General features: G+C 40.7%; 1 protein-coding gene across 1 annotated transcript in view; it reads right to left on the minus strand.

Annotated features, from left to right (window-relative positions):
* Positions 1-7,760: 7,760 nt before the first annotated feature.
* The window catches only part of RAB32 (RAB32, member RAS oncogene family), a 40,118-nt gene continuing 25,517 nt past the window's right edge, over positions 7,761-22,361 (minus strand). Inside the window, exons 2-3 of the mRNA XM_034765468.1 lie at positions 12,472-12,749; positions 7,761-8,724 (exon numbers count right to left, since the gene is read on the minus strand). Coding sequence (XP_034621359.1) covers positions 8,575-8,724; positions 12,472-12,749 — 428 coding nt within the window. The 3' untranslated portion in view covers positions 7,761-8,574. The remainder of the gene's footprint in view (positions 8,725-12,471; positions 12,750-22,361) is intronic.

Consider the following 22,361-nt stretch of genomic DNA (forward strand, 5'->3'; position numbering starts at 1 on the left):
TAGTGCAATGTCTTTATTATGAAAGTTGAACTTACAAATGTAGAATTATGTACAAAAAACCCCCTGCATTCAAAAATAAAATGTAAAACTTTAGAGCCTGCAAGTCCACTAAGTCCTACTTCTTGTTTAGCCAATCACTCATACAAACAAGTTTGTTTACATTTGCAGAAGATAATGCTGCCTGCTTCTTGTTTACAATGTCACCTGAAAGTAAGAACAGATATTTGCATGGCACTGTTGTAGCTACTGTCTTAAAATATTTACATGCCAGATGCACTGAAGATTCATACATCCCTTCATGCTTCAACCACTATGTTGCGTCCATGCTGATGACAGGTTCTCCTTGATAACCATCCAAAGCAGCGTAGACGAATGTTCATTTTCATCATCATGAGTCAGCTGCCACCAGCAGAAGGTTGATTTTCTCTTTTTGGTTGTTTGGATTCTGTAATTTCCACATCAGTGTGTTGCTCTTTTAAGACTTCTGAAAGCATGCTCTAACACCTCATCCCCTCAGATTTTGGAAGGCACTTCAGATTCTTAAATCTTGGGTCAAGTGCTGTAGTTATCTTTAGAAATTTCACATTGGTATCTTCTTTGCATATTGTCAAATTTGCAGTGAAAGTGTTCTTAAAATGAAGATGTGCTGGATCATCATCTGACACTGCTATAACAAGAAATATGGCAGAATGCTGGTAAAACAGAGCAGGAGACATACAATTCTCCCCCAAGGAGTTCAGTCACAAATTTAATTACCGCATTATTTTTTTAATGAGCGTCATCAGCATGGAAGCATGTCCACTTAAACCATTGCTGAAGCATGAAGAGGCATATTAATCTTTAGCGCATCTGGCAGATAAATATCTTGCAAGATCAGCTACAACAATGCCATGCGAATGCCTGTTCTCACTTTCAGATGACATTGTAATTAAGTAGTGGGCATTATCTCCTGTAAATGTAAACAAACTTATTTATCTTAGTGATTGGCTGAACAAAAAATAGGACTGAGTGGACTTGCAGGCTCTAAAGTTTTACATTGTTTTGTTTTGGAGTGCAGTTATACAACAAAAACCTCTACATTTCTAAGTTGCACTTGCACGATAAAGAGATTGCACTACAGTACTTGTATGAGGTGAATTGAAAAATACTATTTTTTATCATTTTGACAGTGCAAATATTTGTAATGAAAAATAAAGTGAGCACTTAACACTTTGTATTTTGTTTTGTAATTGAAATAGATACATTTGAAAATGTAGAAAAACATCCAAAATATTTAAATTTCAGTTGGCATTCTATTGTTTAACAGTGCAATTAATCATGATTAATTTTTTAAATTGTGATTAATTCTTTTGAGTTAATCGCATGAGTTAACTGCGATTCATCGACAGCCCTAATATTATATATTAACCATAGATTTGGTTTGGGATATGGCAATAATTTACCATACCTTTGACTAATCATTTATCGGTCAAGAAATTGGTTAATTAGGGCTGCTTTTGCTAAGACAGCAGCAAAGGTCAGGCTACTCAGCAAACCCTTGCAGAACAAGAATGGATTCAGCCCCCTTAGACTACAGATCTTGAGAGTTGCAAAGGTCAATATTTCTATAGCCATACTATAGCAAGGAGTCTTGCTGACACTATTCCTTGGTGGTCAGTACTCTCAAACACCAATCTTAAGAAGTTGGTGTGCTCCACTGGGTGCTGGGGAGAGCAAGTGAGACTAGGAGACAGGCTCTGTATCCTTCCTTCATAGAGCAGAAGGAAAGAAAGGTTGCCTACCCTTGCACTAACACTAGGGTTACCATACGTCCAGCTTTTCCCAGACATGTCCGGCTTTTCGGCAATCAACCCCCCGTCCGGGGGGAATTGCCAAAAAGCCGAACATGTCCGGGAAAAATACCGGCCGGGCACTTCCTCTCCCGCGGCTGCTCTGCTCCTCCCCTGACTCAGACTTCGGCTCTGTTTAAGAGCCGAGCTGCCCGAGCCAGCGCTACTGGCTTCGGGCAGCCCCCCTTGCCTCCGCACCCCAGCCGGGCACTTCTCCTCCCCGGCTCCAGCTGCTCTGCTCCTCCCCTGACTCTTCGGCTCTGTTTAAGAGCCAAGCTGCCCGAGCCAGCGCTACCGGCTTCCGGCAGCCCCCGTGCCTCCGGACCCCAGCCGCCGGCTGGGCACTTCCCTTCCTGGGCTCCAGCTGCTCTGCTCCGGTGGCTGGGATCTGGAGACACGGGGGCTGCCCGAAGCCGGTAGCGCTGGCTCAGGCAGCTTGGCTCTTAAACAGAGTCGAAGAGTCAGGGGAGGAGCAGAGCAGCTGGAGCCGGGGAGGAGAAGTGCCCGGCTGGGGTCCGGAGGCAAGGGGGCTGCCGAAGCCCAAGCGCTACCGGCTTCATGGTTTGCCGGGCAGCCTCCACACCCTGCGCCCCCGGCCGGGCACTTCCCCTCCCGGGCTCCAGCTGTGCTGGGGAAGCGCCGGCTGGGGGCGCAGGGTCTGGGGGCTGCCCGGCAAACCGTGAAGCCAGTAGCACTTGGGCAGCCCTTTTCGTGTGGCTGGGAGGGAGGAGGGGGAGTTAGGGCGAGGACTTTGGGGAAGGGGCGGAGTTGGGCAGGGCCAGGGCCCCGTGGAGTGTCCTCTTTTTTTTATTTTTTAAATATGGTAACCCTAACTAACACTATAGTATGCGTGCCGAAGGCGGCACAGGAGCTGATTTTCAGTGGCACTCACACTGCCTGGGTCCTGGCCACCGGTCCGGGGGGCTCTGTATTTTAATTTAATTTTAAATGAAGCTTCTTAAACATTTTAAAAACCTTATTTACTTTATAACTAAACTATTGTTGTATGCATATTATAGACTTATAGAAAGAGACTTTCTAAAAACATTAAAATGTATTAGTGGTACACGAAACCTTAAATTAGAGTGAATTAATGAAGACTCGGCACACCACTTCTGAAAGGTTGCCCGCTCCTGTGTTAGTGGCCACCTCTAGCCATCCTTCCTCCCACACATGCACTGGCTGAAGATTAGAGATGTAAAAGCTGCTTCTCCGCCTATATATACTCCCAACCCCCTTCCATTCAATGAAGGGCCCCTGCCCAGATAAGGCAGAGGCAGCAGCTTACGTAACTCACTCCAGGAAACATTTTGTATGCACATTTATTTGAGACAGTGAAACAGAACTTGAAGTGTATTCACACTAATACATAAACAGCATAAACATGGATTTTAAGCAAGTCTTTGTACTGAAGGAACAGTATTATTTCAGAGGCTGGTAAAAAAAATCCAAGGTAGTGTGTGTTATAAACCACACATACTTAGGTACCCTTATTTCTTGGTAATGCATTTTTGAATACAAACCAAAATTGATAGATGTTACCAAAAACCCCCACATCCACTCTCCATTTTCATACAGATCTTTATAAAAAGACATTAAAGAAGCTGTGCCTGTGTAATCAAACTGTCTTAATTATGCACCAGATGAAAATCTGGCATGTTTCATATTTTCAGTGTACCAGTCTGTACCAGCACACGACTTTCATACTCTGTCAGATAATGAAACTACATTGAAATACATCATTTCCCTCAGACATTTTGCTATACTGCGTTCCATACCTATAAGAAATGCAGGCCCAAAATGTTTTAGCTTCTGTCTTTCCTTATAGGAAGGACCTTGAATCTTAAACACATATATAGTGACTCATGCAGCTATGGACTTAAGCTGTTCTTTTAAAGGAGAGAAAGTTAGGGTGAAAATTTGTATTTTAGGGATAAGCTCAATAATGGAGAACGGTGAGAGGGCAAACAAATTTTGCTTTTAAAAATTTAGCATTATGGGTTTTTTTTTGTTTTGTTTTTTTTAAATCATGGTCTCCCCTTTTATCACTGTTTATTATATAGGTGCTCAAGGGCTTACTTGCTGCCATTGACTCAAGTCACTGGAGAAAACTAAGGATTTTTATGATTTAGGATGAAGGTGGTAGTTTTGCTTACACTCAGTTCATTTAGTCCTCAATAATATGTCTAGACATTCAGATTTTCCTACTTCATTCTCCTCCACAGTTAAAGTGCTTCTCAAATTCCCATACTGAAAAGTTCAGTCATTACTTTAACGACTCCTACATAGAGAACGGTCATGGTGGCTGGGCAAATTAAGGTTTTAAAAATAGGATGCCATGTCTATGTTAGACATAACACTTAGTGACTAAGAACCAGAAAGACTTTTTCTACCTCTACGCCCCAAATAAATGCAGCATCTTAGAGTATAATCAAGAGAGTGACATGGCTGAGACCTGGATACAATTTTAATTTCAGGTAAGGATAAAGAAAGTAGAAATTTTGCCAAGATTATTCCCAATATCTGGAGACTAGATGTCAGATATCTATCCACCCAAGACTGAACATAGTAAGTAGGCCAGTCTGATCATTCCATTAACTGGTCAAAAATAGAACTGGTTTCTTGTCTGTTTGATTACAGTGATAACATTTATTTTTATAGTCCAGTCACTAGATAAGGGGAGGCAACCTTGGGAACAGTGTGCCGAAGGCAGCATGCCAGCTGATTTTCAGTGGCATTCACACTGCCCGGGTCCTGGCCACCGGTCCAGGGGGCTCTGCATTTTAATTTAATTTTAAATGAAGCTTCTTAAACATTTTAAAAACCTTATTTACTTTATAACTAAACTATTGTTGTATGTATATTATAGACTTATAGAAAGACTTTCTAAAAACATTAAAATGTATTAGTGGCACACGAAACCTTAAATCAGAGTGAATAAATGAAGATGCGGCACACCTCTGAAAGGTTGCTGACCACTGCACTAGATCCTAGGCAGTGGAAACAATGTTTTCTGATTTAGAAGAGATTCCTGAATACTATTTAAATACTTTAATGCTATGTTTCTACAGAATAAAAAAAGTGTCACTTTTTTGGAATAGATTCCTAAATTCTTTATTGGCAATATCCAGTAAGTTAATTGTTGCACCTTGTAATATATCCATCCCAAGGTATGTTCTGTGGAGAAACTTAAACAATTGCCCAGAGGGGTGAAGTCATAGCTGTCTCAATTTCTGTATTTCAAGTTACTAAAACCAAAAGTTAAATTTCCCCCATCCACCCTCCCAGCTTCCTTTGTATATAAAGTGCTGTCAATAGTACTATCATTTTTACAGCTCCTTTCTATAGCTGTTAGCAAATAAGGCCCGGTCCACACTAACCCCCCCACTTCAAACTAAGATACGCAACTTCAGCTACGTGAATAACATAGCTGAAGTACCTTAGTTTGAACTTACTGTGGGTCCAGACCCGGTAGGCAGGTTCCCCCACTGATGCCGCGTACTTCTCTCGCCGAGCAGAGAGCACTTCCGGGATCGATTTATCACGTCTAGACAAGACGCGATAAAGATCCCAGAAGATCGATTGCTTACCGTCAGACCCAGTGGTAAGTATAGACCTATGCTAAGTCCCCGATCTTGCAAAAACATATGCATATGCTTAATTTTACCAATGCACAAAGACTATGCATTTGAATACAGTTAAGCAAACCGTGTCCACAGAACCTACCAATTAGACCTTTTGAAGCCATTGGAGGTGTGCGTGTGTGGACTTTGAGAATTTAAGAATGTCTTTTAAACAGTGCTCCATCAGAAAATGGATTTAAGTTCAAGCCAACAGTGACTAAGGATCACTGTAGAGGAATGCAATGTTGCATTCATCTAAGGTTTATGGCAAGTTTCCTAGTTTTGGCAGTGTGAAATTTAACAGTGACCTGCAAATTCAACTGTTTCAACAGCAACTAAGCTCATTGGACTGCTTATGAGAAATCTTGGCATGAGAACTTTAACTGTGTTGCTGTATCTACACTTCACTTAACCAATATTGCACTTTGGTCAATCTACTATTTGAAAATTAAACTATTAAGGTATTTATTCTCTGAAATGTAACAGCAAAATTACTTTACTTTAAAACTGACCAGTTTGACACGTGAAAAAGTGGAAAAACATTAATTTGTACTTTTCCATGGACTGTTTCTTCACTTGAAGTTTTGAAGACTGAAGCGATTAGTTGAGGGTTGTTTTTCTTTTACATTAAACTAAACTGACCTTTTAAACAGGTAATAGTGCCAGTTATATGAATAGATTTGTCAATTTGACAGGTTCAATCCATTAATGAACCAAGTTAGTGTAATATTGCATATATTCAGTGATCTTGATAATACACAAGGCCACATAAGCAGGAGATTGTGCATCTTTGCTTAACTGATCTTCAGATATTGCACATTAGCCTACTGAAGCAGTATCAAAAAATGGGGCAGTGTATATGTCTGATGACTAGTTAAAGCACTTTGGTTCCAATTAGAGCTGTACAAAAGCCAGAGATCTTGTATGCTCCGATAACTGCCATGATAAATGGCATGCCTCCACCCACTATTCTGTTTAATGACTAAAATTTAGCAGACAGGTTTTATAGGCACATTTGTAATTTACAGAACATGCCAGTGTTCTAAAAAGAGGATAAAAGATCCCACATACTAACTTTAATCCATTTGGGAAAATAGCGTTGCCCCTGAGTTGACTATGGCAGGAGGGGAAGGGAGAAAGTATTTCAAAACCACTTTCTCTTCAGAACGACAGTCTACAAAGAGGTGGCCATGTTTTGAATTTTAAGAAATTAAGTAAAGCTACTTCAGCCTACTTTTCAAGTTTGGTTAATATTAAATATGGTAATTTTAAGTATTTATCTTAAGATAAAACAGGAAATCAAGAGGCAGTTTAATATGGCAATGAATGGAGCAGAATGAAAGGGGGAAATAGTCTGCAGGCTTCAGTGAGAATGTATTCCAGTTTCTCGAAAGAACATTAAATACAAAAACACACACAAGAGTCTTTCACACAGGAATAATTACAGTGTGCCTGAATTGTTTTATTTATTGCTTAAAAATAAAGAATTTATCTGTATGCATCTCATTAAAAAGTAGCTTGTACTTATGACAACCCTTTCCTATCACTTTAATAGGCAAGTATGAAAGACAGTGCATCTAACTTTGACACATGGGCAGGGCTTATGACCTAAACTTTAACAACGTCAGACCACGCAAAAACAACGTGGCAAAAAACAGCATCCAGAGCCTGTGAGAAAGCAGGAGTTCCATTTAATGTAGGATTACCACAATCACTAGAGAAATTAACCCTTTTCACCAGCCATCCTGCCCCCACAAATTCTGACCATATTCATGAGTTGCAGAAGTCAAGACTTCACATAACCAGCCTCTTAACAGGAGGCAAAGCTAGCTAGGTGAGTTTCCTCACTTGAGCTTTTAGCATTCCAAAATATTTAGTTATAAAAATTGGTAACGCATTTTCCATTGACACTTTGCATTGGTGAATTACGTGCGTTTTTATAAAAAGTGAAGGCCTTTGTAACAGAACAACAACTATATCTGAGTGATTTAAAAAAAACCCTTAAATTTATCTTAAGATGCATCTGAGGCATCCCTCTTTTCCATGCGCTACTAATCAAAGGTATCCCAAGACCAAGGTCTGAGTAATTTTGAATTACTCATCTAGTCATACTGTATGCTAGTTTCACAAGACAGTTTAAGACAGGTAACCAAAACGAGAACATTTTTATTTATTGGCAGTCCTCTCCTGGATGAAGTTAAAGCTAGCATCTCAAAGCGTTAGTGTATGAATTATTTCTGGCCATTAGTTTTAATATGTGCACATGGGTGATGCTTCCTTAGTGTAATGCACCCAGTTAAAATAAACCTAAGGAAAGCCTGCTATTTGTGCTGGAATGTATTTTACAGGTTTAAACTGGTTAAGAGTATTTGAAGTAAAATATTCTCAGCTAATAACTGGAGATGTACTTGCTAGCATCTGTATCACTGCAGTAGCCATGTCACATAGGACACTTGTTTCCCTTCCTGTTCTTACTTGCCAAGTGGTATGCTTACCTTGTATTGGGTCTTAGTGACAAAGTAAAGATTGGACCTCCTGCCATTGCTCAGCTATCCCTATCCAGTTCAAGAAAACAGACCCACTTGCTCCAGGAGAGCTGTAGTTACAGGTCCTCACATTGGGAGGTAATCAACAGGGACAAAGTAGTATGTGTGGGAGAGGTGGCAGGCAGGAGTGGGAAGTCATGGGTATAAGGACACTCGTGGCAAAGAGGCAAGTGCTTATTTCAGCTACAACTTCTGTCAAGAATACTGTTCTGGAATACACCACAATATTCATCCTCTGAACTAATGCCTAGCCTTGATACGCGTCATACTGAATGTTGTCTGTATTCCTTTGAGAACAGAGTGTAAACACCACCCTCTGTTTTCATGTCAGAAGAAGGTAACCAACTGCTAGACACAGCTGTTCTTTTAGTGGAGGATGAATGATAAACACCACATTTTCAATTTTATACAAAAAGAACAAAAATGTGTAAACACCCAAAAATATCACCAATTCAAAGATAACCAAACCCAACACTTGGATTGTCCTTAATGCAGCACCATAGCAGCAGTCTGGTTTGAGGAACAAGTGTCTTGCTGCTCCTTCTGTTGCATTTACATGCAAGAGTAAAGGTAACATTAGCAACACTGTGATTTACTGTCTGCTCTCAAGGGGTCTGGGTCCAGTTTTAGTTTGTTCACATCATTCTCTTCATTAGGAAAGCTTTTGTAGTTGGCAAGGATGTTTTCCACCAGAAATCGGGCAGCTTCATCTATATTGATGTTGTCCTGAAAAAGTTGTGAAAGTTTAAAAAAAGGTCAGTGTTCTTTTCACCAACAGGTTATAGTCACCTCTGCCTATTAAAAAGATTGGCAAATACGATCTCTTTTGTGGAAATTGTAACTTGACTTGGCTTGAGTAGAGTTGAACACAATGCTTAATATTCCTGCCTAAAGGTGAAGGCTGCAAGTCCTTTAAAGCATGGGAAAGGTTATCTAGTTTCACTGTACATTCCTTATATAGAGAAAGGATAGGTTCACCTCATTTGATGAAGGGAACACTGGCCCATTTTGGTGTACAGTGAAGATGGGCAAGTGCTTTACTTGGAGGGTCTGGTTCTGAAACATGGGTATTGTAGAAAAATCTATAGGAATCTACAGAAATTCCCTAATCTGTAGAGGGAAGGTGGATAAGAGAGAACAGGACTTACTGCCTCAGTGAAATGATGAGAGGGGATGCAGTGACTTGGACATTGCCTATTTCAGTTTAAGGGAGCTGTCTCAGCAGACCCATCTAATTGTCCAAGCAGACATAAGAGCTACAATTAGAACCAATATCCAAATAAAAGCATGCCAAGTTTTCTTATCCAGTTCCTTACCTCTCCTGCTTTGAAGAGAAAAAAGGGCTTTGAAAGGCCATGTGAACAACTGAGTCAGATTCTGACAAGGGAATCACTTTCAACCACAATGGGAAGTTGGGATGGGGCAATGGTTAATTATCTGACAGATAGGAGGATAGTTTGTCTTGGTACTTTGTGGGCCACAATAAAAATCCATGGAGCAAAGCATGTATACTTTGAGTTGTGTTTAGAACTTGAAGATATGTGAGATACAGGGCATAGTCAAGCTTGAGCAAGGAATCTTCACTGACTTCCCTCACTTCATTTAAAATGAAACAAGCTGAGTTTGAATTGATGAATTATTGAGGGATACAAATTAGTATCCCGACACTTTGCTATAATAGATTTTTTTTTGAGGGGGGGGGAGAAGGGGGGAGAAAGGGGAGAAGAGGAATGTGGAAATAAAGGACTTTAAGTGAGAAAGTGACTAAAACAGAAGCTTCCTAAAATGAAGCATTAGAATGTTACCTTGCCAGAGATTTTAACTGATGGCTCTCACCACTTAAGTGAGATTTGGAAACCAATAATAGAACTTTAAAATACGTGGCCTAGGCATTTGGCAGCCTAACACCCTCTGGCATACCAGCGTGCACGCTGCCAGGTATTTACTTGAGTGGATTATTTTGGCCATTTATTTTATCTTGCAAATATTGCAAGATGAGCTATAAATGGGTAGATGACAAGGCTATCCATATTGTTTTTAAACCTTGCCTAGTAGCCTCAATGTTTTATAGACCAACAGTAATGGTATTAAAAAGACAAAATATTCAGTCTTGCATGCTCAGAGGCATTAAATGCTGGGTTTTATAAAAGCTCAGAAGTAAATTATATTTTATATTAAGGGAAGGCTTTGTTACTGTTAACCAAGAAAACTGAAGACCTCAGTCCTCTATTATGAAAGCTTCTGCAGGTGACACCCAGGCTGCTGGACTCCCAGGGCAAGGAAGCCTGCCTAAAGGGGCTACAATGGTGCAAGGTAATTGTAAAACTTTCCCCCTGCTGATTGAGTCTGCACCGGCCACCTGGGCCAAAGTAAACTACACTAGCTGATTGATGAAGGAGCTTGGTCAAGGCATTCAGAAGACTAGACAGTGCAATGTGTGATCTGTACAATCAGCATGTTCCGTGGAGAACCCTGACAACATTTACAGTCATCCTATCCTGGCACAGTTCCCCTGAAGGCAAGTTGCAGCGGCTCCCACAGCAACATGAGGATGTAATTTGCTAGTCAGTGCACCAACATGAGCCCAGACACTTGCACAGGATGCATTTGGTTGTTACTGGTCACAGCAAACCATGTTCTGGGGCTGTGGGATTAACATTGTACAAGGATAAATAGGCACTGCCTGGGGATAGGGACAAACATGAAATTCCCCTTTTACTAGATTGACCTAGATAGCCACATGTACATCTTGAGGGTATCAAAAAAATATCCCCACTTCTGAAGGATTTTTATTATTTGCCATTATTTTTTTTCCATTTTGAGTGCACAAAGGAACTATGATTAAAGAGAACCAAAGACCACTCAAAATGCTTTCTAAAATAGTTTTAACTGTAGCCCATCTCAGAACCTTAAATACAACTGTATTTGGGAACAAGTCAGTTCTCAACTTGCTTTCTGAGATGGGAATTTTTGATTGTTTCTCTGACAAGAAAAATCTAATGTGCTGTACTTACAGCATCAAAAGAAGTGCAGTTGCTGCACTGCTGTAGGAGACACAACCTTCAACTCAGTTTGGGTAGCAACTGCAATTTACGGATTAGAAAGGTACTATATCCAGACAGATTTTAAAAAAGTTAGAGAACACAAAGTTACCCATAATGGAATTTCCAGCTACAAAGCTTCTGTTTATTCTAAGACAAGAAGCAGGGCATTCATCATTACACCAGCAATGCAAGTTTCCTGTAGCAACAAACTGACAGGCAGCATTCTTGCGTTATCAAAGTCTGTTAACGTTATACAAGGCATGCACTATCTTGCCTAAACTATTGTAACTTCTTTCCTGGCCTCTTCCCATCGCCTTCCACTGGGTTTGCTTAATGCAATCATCTCCTCTTAAGTGTCAAAGCTCTCCCTCTCTGCTCTTACTTAAGGTGTACCCTTCCTCCTCTACCCAGTCTCTTCTCAGAGGCCTTCTCTTCCCCCATTTTTCACTTCTCTTTTCACATGCTGGCTGCCTGGAACAGCCATCTCAGATTTATGTCTATTTTCCTATGCTGACTCATCTCAGAGACAGTTGAAGGGGAAGTGGGCAACTAAATGGAGGGGAGCAAAGGGGCCTTGTGGTTTAGTGCAGTATAATCAAAGGATCAAGTAGGACAATAGTCTTCAGAATTCAGACTCAGTGAGTTAACTCCTAATATGAAAAACTGGATTAAGGGAGATTCTATGAATCCCTTAGGGAATTCACTACGGCAAAACTGTGGAAAGCACTCAAGTGCTATGTTGATGGGCTGTTATGCAAAGAAAACAAAAACCACCACCAAAAAAAAAAAACCCCACACCTCTATGCTAGACAGATTACATGAAAGGATGGCTAGAATTCATTACTAGAATAAAACATTAAACATTTAAAGACTTGGCAAGAACCCTTTGCTTACCTTGGGAACTGACTGAGAAGCTTTTTCTTCCAACTCTTCAGATTCAGTTTTGCCATTTTGTGCAATTAGTTTACCAGTTTAATCACATCCCATATGTAGCTACACAGATCCGGAATAATAATTTGTTGCTACAAATAGCTATTCGAATCAGATAAGTCAAGGAACAAACAGAATAAAATCTACTGTACCAGTTGTACATAATTCTTTAACAAGAGACGCATGACTACCAGTAGTTTAACTAAAGCAGCGACTCAGAAGACCTGGTTTTAAAAAAGTTTCCCTTCCCCAGGATTTTAATTTTGGGTTCTTACACACCACAATGAACAGGCACATGAGCAGCTCAGAGTATGGCACAAACTCACATCAGGAAGAGAAACTGGGCAAAAGAGGACAAGGTAATTAGTCCCACAAAAAGGAACGATCAGCTGAGATATTGGTAAGTAGAGCCTGCCTACAGGATCACTGATTAGCCAGTGCAAGTTACTAGCTTAACATCACTTTTACAAGACCATCCTTATTTTTCAGGAATGCTCACCTTGGCAGATGTTTCAAACCACCCAATAAAGCCACCTTCTCTGCAGAACTGGTCCATTTGAGAGGGATTCTGGCTGGCGTCTTTTTTCTGGTCACACTTGTTTGCAAGGAGAACTGCAGGAATGGGGCTGCCATTTGGAAGTAGCACTTTACTGTCCAAGTCGTGTTTCCACTTGGAAACAGCTTCAAAAGTGGAGCCTCTTGTGACATCAAAGACCACAAGAGCACCAACTGCCTCCTTATAGTACACTCTTGTCATGTTACCAAAACGTTCCTGGCCTGAAAGACAAACAGAGCAACAACTTTACATTTGTTTTTAAATCAGCAAAAGCTATGAATATAAACTAAAGTTATCCTAGGTAGATAAAACAATTTTTAAAACCAGGTTTGTCAGATTGATACATCTGACTCTAGGATTAAGTACAAAATTAGAGTTTGTTATTCAGGTAAACTGGAAAAAACAAGTCCCCTTGTTATGTTCAATCAGCATACAAAGACCATTGCATAGATATGCAATGCATACCAGAGTATGGTACAACTGTTATAAGTTGATGACTGCTTCATATCAACCATTTGTCAATAGTCAGTGGTAGTGGTTTCTTAACTCCTCTTTGGAGAATAAGACATTGATAGTGTTTCCTAGGACAAAAGCAATGACCTCTGAAGGGTCACTGGCTTGCTAGACCTACACCAACACATTTCAAATCATTTCCATGATTTCTAAAGTGTTAGACCCTATAGTTGAACAACAGATTTCAGAGAGCCCACAGTGGATCTACAGAGTGCTTAAATTTAACAGTTAGTTCAACAGTGCATACCATGACAGATGTTATGGGGATGCATAGTATCTTTGAGAATACTTTATCATCTTTATGAATGCTATATAGATCTGCAAGAGCTAGAAGTTCTATTCTAGCTCCACAGAGGATCTACAGGAATTTCCAACAGGAATTAAAGTCACTGGAGTAATGAATACAAATCCTTAGACTGGAAACCAGTCTGGTGATGCCTCATTCCTGGAGGAACTTACACATACCAGTTTGGTCATCTTTAACCAGGTCAAGGAACTGTAATTCACCAGCCTCACAGGGGAGAGGGACACTTGCTCAGTCGAAGACCCGACATGACGCTATGACCAAGAGTGACAGAACTTGCAGAAAGGGCCAGAAGTACTGTGACACCTGCCAAGGTCTTCATTTCAAAGATAAATGATTGACTGCTTGACAAGTTAAGACCTCCATATAAGTGGTTTATGATGATGTTCTCTCATGCTTTTGTTCTGGATAGATACTTTGCTTTATGAAAGTTGGCTGTCACGGCCCTGGACTGCAAGTGCTGAACTGAAGTGAGACTTACTCAGTTAATTGCAGCCCAAACCCCAACCTAGAAAGCTGTGGGATCCTGCTCTGAGAAAGGTCTTGGGCCATCACCTAATCGGGGTGCCCTCAAGGAGGCCATGAAAGGGTCAGAGGTTCAGTTATGTTGAGAATGGACATACCATGTAGTAACAGTAGAAGTCTCCAGTTCTTCTTAGGGAATCAGACTTGGAGGATGGAGTGTATGTAACAAACATTACCCATCCCTTTCCCAGAAGGAAACAAGTATTCAAGAGGCATTTGTTACTACAATGAACCCATTTTTAATTTAAGGTTAAGCCTTTTCAAACTCATCTCTGGAATGCCTTCTAACAATTAACTACTTCAGAGAGTTGAACAAGGAATCATACCAAATTATAAAAAAATGTAAGCCTCTTTTTGAGAGTTAGAGACAGGAGAATACAATCTATTCAGACTTAAAATCTGGGCATATAGTGAAAGCCAGTTATGCTAGCTCAGGGGTCGGCAACCTTTCAGAAGTAGTGTGCCGAGGCTTCATTTATTCACTCTGATTTAAGGTTTCGTGTGCAAGTATTACATTTTAACATTTTTTAGAAGGTCTCTTTCTATAAGTCTAGAATATATAGCTAAACTATTGTTATATGTAAAGTAAATAAGCTTTTAAACGAAGCTTCTTAAACATTTTAAAATTAAATTAAAATGCAGAGCCCCCTGGACCGGTGGCCAGGACCCAGACAGTGTGAGTGCCACTGAAAATTAGCTTGCGTGCTGCCCTTGGCGTGCTATAGGTTGCCTACCCCTGTGCTAGCTGTTGTCACTACTGCATCTCTAAAATACCGAGGACTGCTCTCCTTAAAAATCACTAAGGAAGTTAAAAACTTAAGCAGAAACATCTTGGTTGGGGGGTTGCTAAGTGCTTCCCTGCTCCCCACTCGCCCCGCAGCCCCTATACCCTTGCCTGCCCTGCTCCTCCTCACACTGCAGCCTCTGTGCCCCCTGCTCCCCACTCACCCTGCAGCCTCTGCACTCCCCCCCCCCCCAGCCCCTGCAGCCTCCACACACACACACCCCCCCACCCCCCCGGCAGAGGGAGAAATGCAGGCTCCATGTGGAATTGAACACAGCCCCCACTGCTCTGTGGGGGAGGAAGAAGCGGGGGAGGGGGAGGACTCTGGCCGCTAGAGGCCCTAGTGGCTGCGAGCGGCTTTCAATCAGGCCAGGCGTCCAATCAACCGCGCTGCACAAGGGGAAGGGGGAAATCCCGGACATTTCTACTTGATTAGAAATCCCCCCGGACGGCCATTTAACACTGAAAAAGCTGGACATGTCCGGGGAAACCCGGACGGATGGTAACCCTATCACATCCATATGCCAAAAAGTGTTACACCAGTTGCCCCTTCATACATTTCAAGATGCCTTTCCCCCCCCCCCCCTCCAATACTTTAAGTGAGGCCATAGCTGAGTGAGCCATTCCAGTCTTCTTTCAATTTCCCTGCAATGGGTCCTTGGTTGGAGATAAGAGATCCCAGATAATTTACTGCCTCCACAGCTTGTCTGTTAATCATGTCATCTTACATTCTGTTTATTAGCAGTTTTCAATTGCATTCAGGAAGATTTCATATTCCTCCCTGGTTTTTACACACGGACATTGTTGCACTGCATCATTGGGTTGTGGCAGAAAGTGTTGCGTCAATAACAGATCTGAGGTGAGTTGAGGTGTCCACTAATAGAAATCCCAGCTCCTTCCACTTTGCCAAACCTTCCAAGAGTTCTCATAATACATTCTGTGCATATATTAGAGAGGATCGGGGACAAAAATACATCCTTGTCTCACCCAGTGGGGGAGGGGGGGGGAAAAAAAAAATCACTCACTGTCAGGGTGCATCTATTGTTGTCTGTACTGTGGTCTGTTGGTGGAGATTTGCAAGGAGTTCAATGAGGTGCTCTGGAATCCCCATGACCATCAATATGGTCTAAAGACAGTCATGGAGGACAGTATCAAACACTTTGATTAGTCAATGAAGCACATGATCAGTGTGAGAATACACTCTACATTCTGCAAATCATGTGATGGATATTTGCAATTTATGTCATGTTCCTTGGCCCACACTGAAACCAGCTTGTTGTGGTAGTGGTTCGTCTTCTCTTTCCCTCCTGCCCCCACACAATCCTAGATTACATAGAGCAGAAGTTTGCTCATGTGCTATATCAGCGAGATGGTACAATAGTTACTGAACTGTTAGGTCTCCTTCTTTGGTAAGGACAAAGATTCTCTTCTGCCAGTCTCCTAGCAACGATGTAGGACTTGCAAGTTTTCTAAAGTAAGTACTGTATTTGCCAATCACTGAACAATTCTGCAGGCACATTTAGCCCTGGTGCTTTCCCAGGCTTCATTTTCAAACATGAAACATTTCCGCTCACAGGATTGATTGTTCCAGCTCTGTACTTTCTCATCCTGTGTGATGACCGGCTGTGGTGAGACATACAGATTGTTACAGTAGTTTCTCCACTTGTGTTTACTATCACCCTCAGTGAGAACTCTGCCATCACGCTATCATTCTGTTTGATAGAGGGGAAAACCTTTTGGTCAAAGGTCTGACCACCGAATGTGCATTTTATATTATTACTCTTAAGAATTATAAAGTTCCATACATTTTGCCCTTGTAATTCACTTTGCTTGTCTAATGTAACTTTGAATCTGTCTGCTCAGTTCCTTGTATTCCCCTCCTATGTTCTTCCATTTCCAGGCCACTCTTTCATTTTTCCACCAGCTCAAACACCTTCTTGGTTAAGCAGGGCGTGGTCAAACACTGACTTCTTGGAATATGCGCTTTGGCATATAATAGCATAATAGTTTTTGTTAGATTCCAAAATTCATTGGGGGTTGTTTTCACCCATACTGATCCCTCAAACCTGTTCTGGACAGAAGTTATCCAGAATCAATGAAAATTATATGAGTCTAAACTCAGTGGACTTGTCAAACATCCTAAGTTTTTAATTATGTTTGAAGCTAACAGCTTATTGTCTGACCCACTTCAGATTACATGCACTAAGGGAAATCTGTTCACTGGACATTCCATCTCCAGAATTGCTGTAATAAGAGTCAATTTGGTTGTGTCATACTATCAGGTGACCTCCACGGGTGCAGCATCTAGGATGTTGGTGAAGATGGTGTTTGTAATGAACAGGTGATTAGAGCAGCAGAATTCAGTGCAGTACAAAAATACAATACAGGTGTATTCCCTTATTTGGGAGCAGTGCAAACCGATAAGAGGGGAGGACAGTTTGATACTTTTGCTATATTAAGAATCACAGCTATTGACTTGCTCCTCTTCAGATGTTACATCAGAAATAGAAGCAGGATCTTTGAGCACGATGGAAGGAAGTGGGAATCTCAAAATACAGTCATCACATAATCCCAACCTCAAATAGCCTCAGGCAAGACAGTCAAGCAAGATGTAGGGCATTTCCAAGAAGAGGACTGAGTGGGGAGAGAGATGGGGAGGTTACTGGTAAACCAGGGAAGTGTTTAGCCTTCCTGTACTGAATACAGAACAAGTGTAGCAACACTAATTTGTAATCAGTAAGGAAAGCAAAGTGAGCAAGACCCCCTCAGCAATGAGAATTTAAAAAGGAGGTATTGCTAGAACTTAACCAGTATCTCCTAAAAATGAATAGGAAGCTAATGACTCCTAAAACTGAATAAGCTATGTAATAAATCTCACCTTCAAAAGAATTATTTTCTAGCACACTTAAAAGGTGCCATGTGCTTCAGTAAAAAGGGTACATGTTGCAAACAGCTTGTGAACTCATTAAGCCTCCATTCTAGTTGGTTCTTTATCATCTTCTATTACTTGGCTTGATGAACAATATTTTGCAAATTGCTATTGCCAGAAAACTTAAACTATTAAGAGACTGCCATTTTGCTCATATCAGTATCTGTTAACCAAGAGTTCTTTACTAGCACTAGTAGGCTACCATAAGATGTACTAAAGCTGAATTCTAAGCAGTTCTGCACTTCTGAACTTGGTTTGCAAGTCTGATAGTTCCAGCACCTTCAAGGCTGATTTAAGTCAAATTGTTGCTTCATTATCAGATGTTAGGGTGAGTATGCAACACGCCTAGGAAAGAGTGAATACAATACATTTCTGTAGGTTCATATTTCAGTTCTGCATTAAAATACCTTTGCCTAGGAAGATTTAGCCTCTTAAATCAATACAAATTATATTTTTTTTATATTTATATCTATCTATATTTTTTTTTTTACAAGTCCCAAGTGATTTGTTTCAGCAAGATTTGACATTGCCAGGGTATTGTAACCTGACAATGCTAGATAAGTGCTACATTTCTTACTTATTACAGTGTCTGAGAATACTGGGTTAGGGCCATCTCACCACTTTAGATGACAAACTTGAAACAGAAAATGCATTGAGAATCTTATTGTGATAATAAGTTAAGTAGAAGCAAGGTTACTCCACTAGCTTACACTATTCTACATAACACCCATTTTTTTTTTAAATTAATGCAACCCTTTGTTATAGGCAATGTCTGGCTGTATAAGCCTAAGATATGTACTTGCTAAGCTTTGTTTTGCTAACACATTAAAATGTGAGGCATTTGAAATAAGACTTTGAAGTAATATACAGAAAATAGCCAATATCTGTAAAGAGAAATGTTCCATATAGAATGGAAAAAATTGTTTAAACTAGTAGTTTGACTGTCAACTGTCACCTTAACTGATGTATACAAGGTACCAACATGTTTTGCTAAGGGTAAGTTAGTAGATGCTGACTTTCGTAGTGGATAAATCTCATTCTGGTATCTAACTATTGGGTTTAAAAAACATGGCATCTGTAGTAGGTGGTCATTAGCTTTTAAGCAGCAAACAACTAGAAAGTTTTAAGCAGTAATGTATAGTTGGTCCAGAAATATTTCACAGAGAATGTTGGCAGACCAAGTTGCACTTCAACAACTTGTAGTCAGAGCAAGCTTGATAAATCCTAGATAAGCTGCTTTGCTGTTACAGTTCACAGCACTACATTCTATGGGAATACAGAACAAGTTTGACTAACTTAGTATATCTATGTACCTCTTGATCTAGACTGTTGGGTAGAGCTTTAATGCTGTAGGTGCTGTGAAGCAGGAGACTAAAAGACTATTCCTTGTCTTGAATTTCACAAACTTATGAAATTCAAGACACCATCCCCCATTGAAAATAAGTGCACAAAGTCCCTCTGGTGAAAAAGGCTAAACGTGTGTGTGTGAGTTATGAAAATGAGTAATGCAAACTTATTTGTATTTAAATCATTAGAACAACCAAAGACCAGAATTTAATAATGAATTCTTCAGTTTGCGATTGTGGGTTAAAGGGTTAGCTAAAAAGTTTATGCCAGAGTTATAGGATTTAAAATAGAAGCCAGCAGGAATTTGATTTATTTCACTTATCTGCATCTTTTAAAGAAATAATGTGATCTGAAATCTAATTATGCATAAAGCTCACCTATGTAAATGCACGTTAGAGGGAGAATCAGGGGAAGTGCACTATCGCTGCTCCCTATTGTCTCAACCCATCTATGGCATCTTGGAAGGGATGTACTGCTATAAGCCACAGAATTTTAGTTACAGCAGTACAACCATCCTGTTGATAGACTGGTGTAGACAATCTTACACAGTATAGCTTATTCTCATACAGGAAGGGGATGAAACTATACTGTGAGAACATTTATATCACAACTGCATCAAAATTAGGGGTTATGCCAAGTATAACTCCCAACTATAAAGATACAGCTTCAATTGAAGTTCTGATACCAAAAAACCCATTTAGATCAGACTTTAACTTAGATTATAACCAATTGGATAGGGGCTGTACTTTACTATGTTTGCATAGTGCCTAGAACAAAGGAGCCCCAACCCTGACAGGAAAAATCCAGGTATGCAAATAGATACCATGCATCACCTTATTCTTTAGGTTTCAGTTAGCTCCTCATTGAGATAAGTGAAGCTGTTCAGACATCTCAGGTCTATTGCAGGCTGTTTGCATACTGAAAACTTCTTAGAAAGTGACAGTGCCATGACTTATCTTCATAACCAAGAGGCCATGGAGGGTTTTTTTAAATAAAAAAAATACAGATTTTTACCACCATGCAACAAGGATCCTTTATTCCTTGATTATGACACTAATTACATGATCCCACTATAATTTCTGCAGGGCATTCATTTGTTGCACAAACTGGATGGTGCATATTGAAAAAAAGGAGGGTCCTAGCAGCCTGAGCCAGAATGTCTACGCTGCAATTAAACAGCCCTGCAGCCAGAGCCAGCTGACAGGGGACAGCTGTAGGTATCGAATTGCAATGTAACACACCCCAAGAGCCTTGGAAATGTGAAGCAAGTTAACTGTTGCAATGACATCTGTCTAGTTGCAGAATTTGAAACAATAGCTTTGAGAGGTGTCATGCACTGCATGTTAAGCATTGTCTCTGTGAGTGCTAACTCAGATGCCCAACATTGTTACTGCTCAATGCAGGTAAGAAAGGAGGATCATATTTTGAAGATCAGTACAGTACAATGTGAGCAACAACTAATCTAAGCATCACTAGGGAGTGGACTTGACAGAGTACTGCCACCTCCACAACAAGAAGAAATCAAGACCAAAGAGCCTAACAAAGCATCTTCCCAAGGGGAAGCCAGTTCAAGAAGCCCATTGGATCATGTAAAGCCTTTAAGGATGTGTCCACACAAAAAAAAAAACCACACTGCGGCAGAGAGTCTCAGAGCTGGAGTTAACAGTCTCAGGCTTGCACAGTGGGGGTAAAAATAGCAATGTAGGTGTTCCTAGGCTTTGAGACCCTCCCTCACTGCCAGGCTTCAGCACGACTGGTAATGCCTACACTGCTAGTTTTAGTCCCGCAGCATGTGCCAAAGAAAACTTGACCCAGGCTCAGACTTGCTGCTGCGTTGGGTTTTTCTGCACAGCATAGACATGTCCAGGAGAAAGCCAAGGACAATGAGCCAAGTACAGCCCGTGGATCAAGTCACATGCTTCCCTACAAGGATGCTGAGCCCAGAGAACATGCACCAGATTGCAAACATCTGCACAATCTATTGTGAGCAGAGTTTAGAAATCCACCATCCCCTTCTCCCCCCGCACCACACCAATCAAAACTGATGCTTGTTGAAGGCTAGTGATAAAAAAAGTGTTCTGAGTTTTATGAAGTTTATTTACGAGTACTGCTGTTAGACATCTGCATCTGACAGGAAGTGCAGAGATTATAGGACACTTTTTGGGAACAGGAATTTTTTGGTTTGATTGTATCAGGCCTCATTTATTCTTTATGGAGCATTGCTCAGCACAGCTGCAAGAATGATTTCTTCTCTTTAACTACAGCAGCAGGTGCTTCAGGAACACATTAAGCAGAGGTTCTGAAGTGAAGCAGAGAAAGTATCTTGAGGGAGAATAGTGTTTCCTTTACTCTAATGAAGTTCTTCTTTCCTGGCTGGTAGAAGTCAAAAGAGCTTTCTTCCACAATTACGCAACAGCCCCCCTCAGGTCACTGGCTACATCTATGTGGCAAGTAGAATATGTGATTGTAGCATGTTTAGGCATATCTATGCTAGTTTTAATCTAGCTAGAATTGACAATAGTAGCAGACGTGGTAACACAATCTAGCTGCATCAGTACAAGCCTGCCAGTGAAGCTGGAGACATACTGAGGTGGCTAGCCAGTACTGCCATATCTACCTCTATTACCTGCACTAGCCAGATTAAAACTAGCCTGAGTATGCCTATCTCCCTACAATCACACCTTCATTTGCACTGTAGATGCACCCTTTGGTAACTGACAGACAGCAAGAAAGAAAGCCCTATTAAAATAAATTCTGGGCGATCAGGCTAAGCACAGGCAGAGCATGCCTGTGACAAATTGAAGCGCCTTAAAACCATTCCTCCAGAGGCTAAATTTAACAGCTAGAGGCTGGTTTACAGGAAAAAAGGCAAAGAACGCACTTAAGAACATTAAGCCCAGCAGCTGGGTGTAAGCAAGCTGGTTATAAATAAGAGTAGGGGGCAGAAGTGGAAAAAAAGCCCGTTACTTCTAATTCACCTGTGCACCAAACCAGGGTTACTGGGATTAAGTTGAGAGTAGTGTTAGGCTCCAGGTTACGGTTGCCTTAAAGTCCTATTCTCAGAATCATTTCCCATGGTTGCCCCATGAATTACTAACAATTCAAGTTGCAAGACTGGATTTGTAAAATTACTTAAACAAAAAGTTTCTGGAAAGTATTTATGCAACAGTAAAGAGATTAGAGACATGATCAGATTGATAGACTCTCCTTTAGTTACCAGTATTCATTATAGCCACTACAATACAGTACTGTACATATGACAGCCAGAATTACATGTTAGTTTATATGGATAGAGTTTTAAAGCTGACAAACTAAAGAGCCACCATTTGATTCTTGTTGCACTATAAGTATTTTCTATCTCCTATTCAGTCTGAAGTGATGTTTTATTTGAAAACTGACACTGATTTGCTGACAAGGTATTGTTCTTAAAA

Source organism: Trachemys scripta, chromosome 3 (assembly GCF_013100865.1).
Source record: "Trachemys scripta elegans isolate TJP31775 chromosome 3, CAS_Tse_1.0, whole genome shotgun sequence".
NCBI classification, from domain to species: Eukaryota; Metazoa; Chordata; order Testudines; family Emydidae; genus Trachemys; species Trachemys scripta.